This window comes from Amborella trichopoda, chromosome 5, assembly GCF_054954075.1.
Source record: "Amborella trichopoda isolate Santa Cruz 75 chromosome 5, AtrichopodaSantaCruz75HAP2 v2.0, whole genome shotgun sequence".
NCBI lineage: Eukaryota > Viridiplantae > Streptophyta > Magnoliopsida > Amborellales > Amborellaceae > Amborella > Amborella trichopoda.
In genome coordinates, this window is record NC_142340.1 from 43,275,476 (window position 1) to 43,287,176 (window position 11,701).

Consider the following 11,701-nt stretch of genomic DNA (forward strand, 5'->3'; position numbering starts at 1 on the left):
AAAATAAGATTGGGCCTCTCTTTCCCATTAAATTATCTTAAAAAAAACAGAAAAGTATAAGCGGGATTGATGTCCTATTTTACTTTATATTTCCTCTCAGATTATCTCTCAATGAAGTGACTAATAAATTCTAGATGTAACAATTATTGGATGTACTCAAACTTTTTAATTAGAAAAAATTAGGGTACTCATACATATGGTTATTTTCATATGGTACTCAATATTTTGGACACTTGATACTTTTTTTTTACCGTGTAGTAACTTTTTCATCTAAAACTACATTAGGTAATTAAGCATGGGTAAAGTGAAAATTCTTTTTGAAAGAGAATCATTTATTAACTATAGTTAATGAGTGCTTAGTTTTGATTTAGGTATTGGATTGTAATCATTTGTGTAGCCCGCCACTTGGTTCGGATCTTATTTATAAAAGGAAAAATTTCATAAGCGGGCATATGAAGTTCAGCCACTTAGTTGAACGGTGGTGATTGAAAGCTTATCTTTTAACCTTTACCGTCCAAATAAGTTCAACAGCAGCTGGCCCGTGCCCGCACAGTAACCATACACAGTAACCATATCTTTTACATAAAGTAAATTTTCTTTATTATTTTTAAATTTTTTTGCCTAAATTAGCCAAAATGAAAGACGGAAAATAATAAGGCACTCAAAATGGGAACCAAATGGCATATCATTGTCGATATGTACATGCATGCCAATGTACTAACAAAATGGTCATAACATGCTTTGAAGGTTGTTGGATCATATGATTATACAACTATATATATATATAATTCAGCTCTTCATCTTCACTTTTTTTTTGGTTTAGTCTCATTTGGACAGATAAATCTTACTTTAGTGGGAGTTATCTCACCAAATTCTTTGGATGGGTTGAGAATCCGCTTTCATCTCTAATTACAACATTTTAGACTTCAAAAATGGCTCAAATCAAGTAGATCTATAGAAAAGTGAAAATCTTGAAAATGGATGGTACAGATAGCATGTTGCAAGATACACTATTTTTTAGACGCTAAATATATTTTTTTATTATTCATGCATCTTGATATTGAGATAATCATCGGAGGGTTTTCCAACTTCATGTAATTTACAATGGATTTTTTATGTGCACCTTAGTTCCAGATTATAAGGTTGCATCCTTATATAAACCTTTTTCCTTGAATGAAATGCCTTAGGATAATCTCCTCATTGCCCTTCCTAATTATAAATCTCTTCCATTTTCTAAAACATGAGTGATGAATCTCTTTCTAAAGATTCTACAAAACCAACATACAAGATCGAATTCTAGAACAGGGAGAGAAAGCATACTAGAAATCATCTTTCACATAATATCATGATCTTTTTTCTTTTTCTTTGAGTGTTATTCACATATCATGTAGTATTAAATCCACGTAAAATGGCCTACTCCCAAAAGTAACTCTTCTAATGTTTCTCCCCACATATTAGCCAAACGAGACCGAAGAGGAGAGTGTGAAATTAACAATTGAAAAAACAATTGCAAACCAAAATTGGAAGGAATTATACACTTGTTATTATTATTACTTACTATGGTATCAAACCACACCCCCCACGATTAAAGGAATCATATACTTATTATTAATATGATACCAAAATTCCCCCCTCTACTACCAGGGCACATGTTTGGACACCAAAATTAGGAGGGAATGAGATATATGGGTGTCACAAACCCCTCTTTGTGCTCTTATTATCCGCTAAGCTTTTTTCTTTTTCTTTCTTCTTCTTGGGTAAAATTATCCGCTGAAACTTTTAGAGCCCAGGCCCGGCTCCTTTGTCCTGCACATCTTCCCACCTGAGACGCCCATTCTCATCAGGGACCAGTTGCTTCTGCAGAGGCACAAACCACATAAATGAAATTAAGAATCCATAAGTGTAACGTCTTAATTAGTGGACAATCTGTTTTGCTTTATAGTAATAAAATTTCTCATAAGTCCAAAAGAATATTAAGTTTTTTGGGACAATATGGAAAAATAATAGAGCAGTTCGAATTGTAGGAAAGTCAGTTTAGAAACTCAAAATTTAATCTGTCTATAGAAAATATCCATGTGTTATTGCGGAAAGCCTCTATTGGGGGTCTATTATTCTCAATACACAGTGTTATCCTGCACAAGTTGACCGAATGGGATACCACTTGTCAAAAATAGAGTGATTTACATACGTATCCTAAAATTTTTGGTAAAATAAGAAATAAATCACTTATAAGCAGAATTAAAAAAAAAAAAAAGGTCAGTCAATTCATTTTTTTTTTTTTCAACATTGCTCCCCAATGAACCCTATTTTTTATTTTTTTAGTTTTTTTTAAAAAAAACCTTTGGGCACTGTCTTACTAAAGAAAAAATAAAAAAAGACAATTTTGAAAAAAAAAAATAGATTAACCGGCCTTATTTATAATTTCCACTTGTCCCATAATATCAATACTCTTCCACTGATAATCATATCATTGTATTTTACTTAAGGTCCCTACCTAAATCACTTTCAAAATTATGATTTCTGCTTTCTGCCCCTAATGAAAGCAAAAATCATGTATCTGACTCTAGTTGCAGTAGGGTATTGGCCGAGATGGGGCATGAGAGAAGAAAAAAAGGTCTATAAGAGAGAGAGAGAGAGAGGCGTAAGGAGTAGAAAAAAACAGGGCAACGGAGAAGAAGTGGGTGGGGAGGAGAGAGTCAAGGGCCAGCACTATGAAGTATGAACAATTTCTAAAGAGTGTCTAACGAGAGAGAGAGAGTCAAGAGCGGCCAACACTACGAACAATTTCTAAACAGGGTCTAAGAAGAGAGAGAGTCAAGGGCCAATACTATGAACATTTTTCATCTGAACCTCACGAGAAAGAAAGGGAGAGAGATAGAGAGAGGTTACATTGGCAAAATCAGTGTGGACGAGAGAGAGAGATAGAGGCTATAAGCTAAATCGAAAGATGAGGTGGGGGAAGAGAGAAGCACGGAGCAAATATGAAGGATACAGAGGCTAAATTCACATGCACACTGCGAGAGAGAGAACCCAAGTCCTACTCCGATCCGAATCATGGTAAAAGCTGGAAAAGCGTAAATATTTTTTTCTGTTCTTCTATCTCACCGTGAAGTAAGAGAACTCCTTGGTAGCCTGGCAAGCCGAGATTAACTCCTTGGGCTCTCTGTACCATGGCGTGAAAAGCGACCACCCCTCGTACTCCAAGAATGACACAAACCTCTTCTCGAACCCCTCCTGCCCCATCATCCCCTGTGTTGCAATCCTAGGCGTACCCCCTGGAATCGAACCGGCCTCCTCCACATCGAGCTGCAACCGATGTGCCGAGTCCCATGCTGCCCTCTTCCCCTCCCCTCTATGGACTGCTACATCGGCATATGACTGGACATTCGAGAGCTCATAACCCATAGGCGTCTTGCTCACTGCCCTCCCTGCAACATCGGCATATGACAGGACCTTCATTCGCTCGTACCCAACCGGCCGCTTGATCACGTCTCGCCGACCAGCAACATCGGCGTATGAGCGGTCAAGTGCTGCAGCAGAGAGGGCTCTCCCCATAAGGTGTGCAGGCCCTGCATCGAGGGAGGGCCATGAGGATTCATCAGTATGCATTAGCTGCTGGTCCTGCCTATCCTGCCTCTGCCCCTTACCCAAGGGGTAGAGCACCATGTGTGTGGCCAGGCCCCTGCCTATCGGCACAATCTTCATTCCACAAATACCAGGCATGGACCTCATGAAGTCGCTAAGCTTCAGATACCCAAGCGACTCGTGGTTGAGCTCGAGCCTACAGGCAGCTCTGAAGTCCCCCTTAAGAGAAGAAAGTGGGTACCACTCACCCCCATTCCGCTTTGCCATCTGCTCTAAGAACTCAGGAAACCATTTTTTGAACTTGCGCAGCCATGGAACCTCAAAGTGGTCATGGTTGGCAATAGGGGTGGCCTCATCGAGGGATGGCAGCGGCCAGGGCTCAGAGGAGGCGATCGCCACTGGATTGGGCTTGGAAATTGCGCTCTTTATCTCGACCTTCTTGCCCCAGATGGTCACAAATTGGGCTTCGACTGCAGCCGCGACCGAGTCCTCACGCTCGAACGTTACGAACCCAAAGCCCCGAGACTGGACGAGGGCTCCGGCCCGCCTATTGATGACAGTGGCGTCCTCCACTGGGCCGAAGTTGGCCTCGAAGAAGTCTCTCAGGTGGTCTGGAGAGAACACAGACCAAAATGCGGTGAAATTTCTGCGGTTTTTTAAGTCAACTTTTCTCAAAAAAAAAAAAAAAAAAGATTTCTGAGGGTTTTTTTTATTTTGGGAAATGTTGGTGAGAGAAATTAAGGTGAAGTTTCTCATTATTGAGTTTTTGGAGTTTCGTGTTTGTTTGTTTACCTGAATCAATGGATGGATGGAGGCCCCCTATGAAGATCTTGCGGCTGAGATTGTCCACAGCGCGCTGCACGATCGGAAGTAAAAGGGATCATAAAAATGCTTGGGCAGGTGGGGAATTCCCATTTTTGGGCATGTATTAATGATATTAACTACGACCAATTTCTATAAAAACCATTGAGACATCTTTTTCCATCCATTGATGAGTTTCGCAGAAAGTGCTGATCGTTTTACGTCCGTTGGCAAGGTTTTGCATGGATAACGTCATGGATATAAGATTAAATGGGCAAGCAAACTAGAAAACTTTAGTCCAATATTATGGAAATATAAGCAACAAACATAAGGAAAATTTGTAACTTTGTAATAATGCTAATCTGTATTATTCTTTAAGTTTTTAGGCTCTTGTTTTCATTCAGAAAACGTAAATAAGATTTTTATACTTTTTTTTTATGTATTAAACTGATCTCTATAATCTTTCCCTCTTAGAAATTGATTTCATTTTCCAAATACGCCCTAACAATTTTGAAAACAGCCCCTTTTCTCTATGAAAACATTTATTAATATTTATACAAGCGGTGTCAACTTTATAAAATTTAATTAAGCCCACCTCAAAAACATGTCAAAAAAGGTTTTTCATAATTTTTAACTGTTTATTTATCTACTTGATCTATATCATTTTTGGGGCTTTGAAATTTCATAATTAACGGTGAGAATATATTTTTATGCTATCATGAGTACTTTCCAACACTGAAATTTATTTTTTTTGCATGATTTTGAGGTGCGGCCTTGCATCATTAGTATCAAGTTGGGGCCTTTTACAAGCCTCACCTTTTCTTTATTATCTAAGCGTCCATTTACCTTGCTAAAGCAGTATTCGCCAGTCCAAGGAACACCCTTGGCTCGTCTAAGCCCATCGGCACCGTGCGCGTAGAAGCACCTATCCCCTCTCACGCACCCACCCGGCGCTTCGAAGTACCTACAAATCTCGGTTTTCATAATAGGGGAAGACCTGTATTTACTCCCCAAGATAGAGAAGCCCACATCATGTCAGAAAACCGCTAGTTACCCGAACCCAAATCGTTAGAATAACACTACGACAATGTGAAAAATTACGGATAGCAAATCCCCCACTTTTCAGGTTCTGAACCGATTTTAAAATTTTAGGTAAAATATAAAAATACCGTGGAAATTTAAAAAAAAAAAAAAAAAAAGTAAGTCAACTTATTTTTTTTAAAAAAAAAATTACCTTTCAGTCAACTTGAATTTGGATTTATTTTTTTTCAATTTTATTTTTATTTTTTATTTTTGTTATTTAGAGAATGCCTTAAAGCATAGGGCACTATCCTAACGAAAAAAACTAAAAAGAAAAACTTTAAAAGAAAATAAAATTTAGGTTGATCGAAAGGTAAATTTGAAAAAAACATTAAAAAAAAAATTGGGTTGACCGATTTTTTTTACAATTTCCACGTATAAGACGATCACTTTGTATTTTACATAAAATTTTTAGGTCCATACATAAATTCACTCTAATTCGAACATGCATCCTTAAGTCTTAACTAGTCATACCTTTTGCTATTTTCGCACTCATCTTCCAAGCTGGTGAGCATTTCATCCGCTTCAGGGCTGCAACTCTCGTTCCCAAGCCCAGGCATGGCATCGACAATGTGCGTTGCGTTTGGGTTCCCTGCACACAAGGGTGAGGCTATTACAATACAATCACGTTGTTATTTCATTTCAGTGGAAGTATACACTATACACCGGTGGTGCATAGTGTACTTCTAGTTTTCCTTGAAACGTATATATTTTAAGGACGGGTTAGAGTACAGCTATAAAAGCTCATCTGGCTGAGCATGTAGCGCATGTCCTCAGAAGTGGCCAAATCTATTGGCCTCTGTTTCCTGCAAAGAAGTAATTGGGTTTGCTTTGGCTGAGATAATTGCCCCGAAGAAAATGGCGGTTTGGTGAGTTAGAGGACGTGTACCGTAGGTTGAAGGCTTGGCGATTGGCACCATAGCGCAGAAGGAGCTGAGCACAGTCCATGTAGTCGTTCTTAACGGCGTAAAAAAGCGGTGTCTCTCTCGTTTCTGAGGCGAGATCGACACCATCAGGATCCCTACTCAAGAGAAGCTGGAAAAGCCCGTAAAAAAATAAGTCATTAGAAATTTCAACTAGCTTTAAAGATAATCAGCTTTTAAATATAGGGACCTTTATCAAAATACATCTCATTTATTAACTACTTAATATTTAACACTCTCCTACTATTCCAAACTGAAAACTATATGCGCCTTGGTTATGAATGAAAACTGTTTCCACTTTCCAGCAATGCAACTTAGTACATTGGCAATCAACTTAGAGAGAAAAAAAGCTTCAAGATACATAGGTGGACATTTCGGGTATTGGCTCGCATGTACATTCAAGAGATTAACTATTTAATGTTTAATTTTGACGTAATAATCAAAATATACATGCCTATATAGTTGGAATAGTTGAAAAGGTTTAAATTACTAAATTAAAGAGTGATTTACATACAAACCTTAATTTTTTTTTAAACACTCTATAGGCAAAAATTACAAAGAAAGTCGGTCAACTTGTTTTTTTTTTTTTTTTTTTCAAAATTGGCCTTGCTTTGAGGATGGAATCCTTAGTCTGATTTTTTTTTTTTTCATTAGTTGGGTAGTGACCCAAGCTTTAGGGTAGTGCCTACTAATGGAAAAACTAAAAATAGTAAATTAAAATTTGGTTTGAGGATGCCTTTTGACCGAGGGGTAACTTTTTAAAAAAATAAAAGAGCCTAGGTTGACTGAGCTGCTTTGTAACTTCTAACTATAAATTGAACATTTCATATTTTAGAAAACATTTTAGAGTCCGTATGTAAATTACTCTAAATTGAATAAAAAAATTAGCACAATATCTGTGAGAGATGAATAATTTAACAACTTATCCTTGGGTTTATTTCAAATTTCCCATAAAAGAACACAATATCTATGAGAGATGAATAATTTATCAACTTATCCTCTGGTTTATTTCAAATTTCCCTTAAAAGAACACACGATTTCAAGTTGGAAAGTACTATTTGATAGACTTTCTTCAAAAAATAAAGTATATTTAGTTAGGTCTAAATTTCTTTAAAAAAATGCAAACGAAAGAATTTCTTGGTGGCTTTGTGAGCATACCTGCAAGGCATGAAAATGGCCATGGGCGGCTGCCACGTGGAGGGGAGTCAACCCCAAACGGTTCCTCACGCTTACTCGTGCACCGTCCTTCAGTAACAAGCCTAGGACACTGAGATCATCCAACGGTTGAGATTGTAGAATCCAACAGATACGAAAATATCAAGGCCGTTGATTCGTACCTAGTGTCATGTGAATTCCAGCTCGCACGAAGGCACCAATGGAGAGCCGAGTTTCCGTCAACGTCCGTCTCGTTGACGTCACATTTTGTTTGAAGGATAAGTTTCACTACCGTCGCATCACCAGCCTAAAAACACAATACAAGAATCCGGCAATTTTTTCGTGAGGGTATTGTTACTGTTTCTCTCTCAAGAAAGTACTATCACCCACGGGTTGTGTTTTACACACAGATTGAACCATATAGCTGTTGTGCAATATAGGCAACCGATGTACAGGTACTATGTAATAGAGGAAATGCTTCTTAGATTTCCTCTGTTTTAGGTTCAAAATGAGAAATGAGTGTGAAGTTTTTTCTGCCGAGTCGATCTCAAAAAAATAACTAATATATGATTTAAAAGTGTGTTTTTATATGTTTTTTGTCACAGTTTTGAAATTTTCCTTTATTACATGGTCTTCATTTTTTTTCTTCTTTTTTTATTTTACAGAAATATACAAGGAATAATAAAAATGATTTACTTTTATGTAGTTTTTCATCTTTGGCTTTATTTCTATTAGTTATTTTAGTTTATGTTATTTTAAATTACTTTTATTTTTTTTTAATTTTTTATTTTTATACGACCCAATGCTCCGCTGTAATCTTATATTGATCGCTCTCATTCTCATTGTTTTATTGATTAAGCAAGCAAAATATAAAAAAAAAAAAAACATAGGAAAGTCTAGAGCAAACCTCTGAAGCACGGATAAGCGGAGCAACGCGTGTGAATCTGTGAAAATGAGCGTCAAACAAGTGAAGTAGCTCTATCTCTTTGACCAACACTTCCCTCTTCTCATCTCCACTAGCAGCAAACGAAACCGTCCGCTTTACAATAGACTCATATAGACTCGCTTCCCTTTCGTCTCCCGTTGCGATCTTTGCTGATACCAGAGACTCGCTTCCTACGAAAAGCAACGCGGCGAGGGCCACAATATTCCCATCCATGGCGTTCCTGTATGCGATCTCTTCGACGTTTTTAGTTCTCGAAACCAGCGGTTGTAGAGAACTCAGGTCCTAAGAATGAGCCATTCAAGAAATCAGGACTTTTGGCGAGCGGCCAGATAAGATCAGGTAAATGAGCGGTTTTCCTGAGAAACAAAGCTGAAATCTTGGGATACCTTGTTGCTTAGGAGGAATAAGAGCTGCTGCACGTCCTCGTCTACAGTCCAGTTGACATGCATCCTGGTTCAGCGGGGGCAGAGAGAGAGAGAGAGAAAACATGAGGATTTGAGGACTTGACCTTAGTAGAGAGACAGAGAGGGGATCGACGATTTGACATCAGTGAAGAGAGAAAGGGTATCGAAAATTAAGGATTTGACAACCATAGGGGCGAGAGAACAATCTTAAAAAAAAAGAAACAGAGAGAGAAAACGAGGATGGATGATTTGACATCACGTACACAGAGAGAGGAAGTCGATATAAGATGGACGATTTGACCTCAATAGAGAGAAGAGCGTATGGAAATCTTTTGACCAAACTTTAGAAGCGATAGACCACTGAAACCTTTGTACTTTTTGAGATCCGAGTGGATTCCGTAACTTCCATGTAACAAAGCTTGCACAGAAACAGAGCAAGCACCAGAGAGAGAGAGAGAGAGAGAGGGGGAAACGTACGGATCCCAGACTTCCATTTAAGCTTAAGAGAGATAAAAAACACAAGGATTTGAGGACTTGAGCTTTCTAGAGAGAGGAGAGAGAAGGAGGGAACACAAGGTGTAGAGAGAGAAAACACGAGAATCAACTGTCACGTAGAGAGAGAGTAAGTCACAAACATAAGGATGGACGATTTGAACTATAAGAGAGAGAGAGAGAGAGCATATTGAAAACATGGACCTCATTTTTCGAGCGATAGACCACTGAAAGACTGAAACCTTTGCTGCTTTGTAATTTTTGAGACTATGAAAGAAGTTCCGTAACTTCCAGAAAATGAACCTTGCACAGCAACGGAGCAAGCACTATAGAAAGAGGGAGGAAAAAACATACGGATCGCAAACTTTAAAATTAACACAGAGAAATAGATCAAAATCATAAGGATATGACGACTTGACCTTTGTAGAGAGAGAGAGAACACAAGGATGTGGAAACAGAGAGAGATAGAACACAAGGATGGACGATTTGACATCACGTGTAGAGAGAGAACAAACACAAGAATGGACGATTTAAACTCAGTATAGAGGGAGAGTGAGCGAGTCTGTGTGCGTGAGAGAGAGAGAGAGAGAGAGCATATCGAAAACTTTGATCTAACTTTACAAGCCATAGGGCACCGAAACCTTTGCCATTTTCGAGAATCTGAGGGAAGCTCCGTAAGCTTCCACAAAACGAATTTCCAAAGAACGAACCTTCTGCTATGCAGTGCGAGCTCCAGAGCTTTGAGGCCCTCTTTTGATCGCTGATCAGTAGAAGCGTGCTTGTGAAGTAAGAAGTTGACGCACCTTGAGGAATGCATTTGAGCCGCATAATGGAGAGGCGTTTTCCCTGTCTTGTCAAGTTTATTGATCTTGACGGGACTTCCAGTTTCGCCTTCGATTATGGCGCTCAAACACAATACAGAGTCAAGGCTGCAAGTAACAACTACGAGACTCCATGCATCGATCTTCTCTGCTCCTTCATTTCCTGTATCTGAGATTTTCCCGATTTCTTTCATTAAAGAAACGAGCCTGGTATTATCATCTTTCCATATCAATTGAATGATGCTATTCTCAAGATCATTATTGTTGTCATCTTGAGTATTCTCCTCCAAAACATCGAATTTGTCAATTAAACCTTCGTTTCTCTGATTCTTGAAGAAGACCGTATCAGATGTTGATGGAAGTTGGAGAAGCTCCATCTCTTGTCCCGATTCAAGATCCTGCAAATTTTATCAAAGAAAATCAAAAGCAAAGCATGAAAAGTAATACAGGAGGAAGATTGTTTCTGAAAATTTCGCTAAGATGGATGACTCGGGAACATATCAAAGCAAAAAGAGCCTAATTATAAAAATTCCGCAGTGAAAAAGCAAGATTTTTGCGGTTTAAGTTTTAAGAAACATCTGATGAAAGAAATAACTCGGTTTTTTCAATAGAACCGGAACAAGTCCACCGATCAGCTACGGCACCAAAGCAACAGAGGAAAATTAGGGCATGTCATTCCTATCAATGCCATTTTTCTTCAATAAAAGCTAGGGTTTGACGAAGATCTAGGGTTTCAGAGTGTTTTCGAGGAAGGAGCTGGTCTTAGGTTCTGAGCCTCTGGGAAATCAAATGGTCTGAATGGCGGTGGAGACCACCCTTTTATAGACGCAGAGAACTGAACGAGCATTGCTTACATCTTTGCAGCATCGAGTGAAAAGGCGGGAGGTTTTCAAATTTTGGTTTTCCATTATCAGTGCATACCAAATATAATATTTCCAAAATGATCCACCCATATTCTAAACGGTGCGGCCAGGTGGAAATTGGTCCCACTTTGCAATTTTCATGTAAGTTTTCAGCCACTGTGTTTTAGTAGCGTGTTTACTGTGCTCCCACAATTACTCCATTGGGCAATAAACATGTTTGGGAGGTTTATTTTCAACCTGAAATTTTGGGGGCCATGCTCAAGAATGACTAGGTGATTATTTTCAGAAAAATAAAATAAAAAAAAACGAAGACTTTTGAGTTGTCTAATACTTAGATTTTTTTTAAAAAAAATTGGATGGCCTTTATTCAATTTTGAGATATTATTTATTTTCAAACATGTAGTCCCAAGCCTGTATGAGTAAGGAAGGAGGGTTGTGTGGCAGTATAGAAAATTTTTTCTGCACCCGTACCATAAATCTTGGTATATGGAGTGGAATAGCATAACAAGATTTATGTTGTCGATGCTTAGATGATGATGTAGAGAGCGCAACTTATATTTTTTTTATTTTCCGTCGAGGTTAGTTTATGGGTGAAAGACATGAGATCCCCAAAATTTGGCATTGGAAATCA

The 11,701-nt window shown here is 38.3% G+C and overlaps 1 protein-coding gene across 3 annotated transcripts; it reads right to left on the reverse strand.

Moving 5' to 3' along the window:
• Window positions 1-1,317: 1,317 nt before the first annotated feature.
• LOC18434202 (uncharacterized) lies at window positions 1,318-10,998 on the reverse strand. Of its 3 annotated transcripts, none has more exons than XM_088868086.1 (13): window positions 10,803-10,998; window positions 10,097-10,605; window positions 8,877-8,940; window positions 8,452-8,772; window positions 7,727-7,851; window positions 7,548-7,656; window positions 6,356-6,501; window positions 6,199-6,272; window positions 5,941-6,058; window positions 5,233-5,383; window positions 4,378-4,441; window positions 3,106-4,196; window positions 1,318-1,857 (listed from the first exon to the last, which is right to left on the reverse strand). In XM_088868086.1, the coding sequence occupies exons 2-13, from the start codon at window positions 10,582-10,584 to the stop codon at window positions 1,780-1,782; spliced, it is 2,829 nt and encodes a 942-aa protein (XP_088724212.1). In that variant the 5' UTR covers window positions 10,585-10,605; window positions 10,803-10,998; the 3' UTR covers window positions 1,318-1,779. The 3 variants fall into 3 exon arrangements, with proteins under 3 accessions (XP_088724212.1, XP_088724213.1, XP_088724214.1); XM_088868087.1 differs by having other exon boundaries at window positions 10,822-10,910; XM_088868088.1 differs by lacking the exon at window positions 6,199-6,272 and having other exon boundaries at window positions 10,803-10,995.
• Window positions 10,999-11,701: the final 703 nt, after the last annotated feature.

Bases quoted from the DNA above. Each gene is read 5' to 3' on its own strand.
- LOC18434202 (XM_088868086.1), bottom strand. From the start codon at position 10,584: ATGGAGCTTCTCCAACTTCCATCAACATCTGATACGGTCTTCTTCAAG. The intron at 6,502-7,547 runs GTATGCTCACAA...GGGCTTTTCCAG, and splicing joins GCCATTTTCATGCCTTGCAG to CTTCTCTTGAGTAGGGATCC. The intron at 4,442-5,232 runs GTAAATGGACGC...CCGATCGTGCAG, and splicing joins GCGAATACTGCTTTAGCAAG to CGCGCTGTGGACAATCTCAG.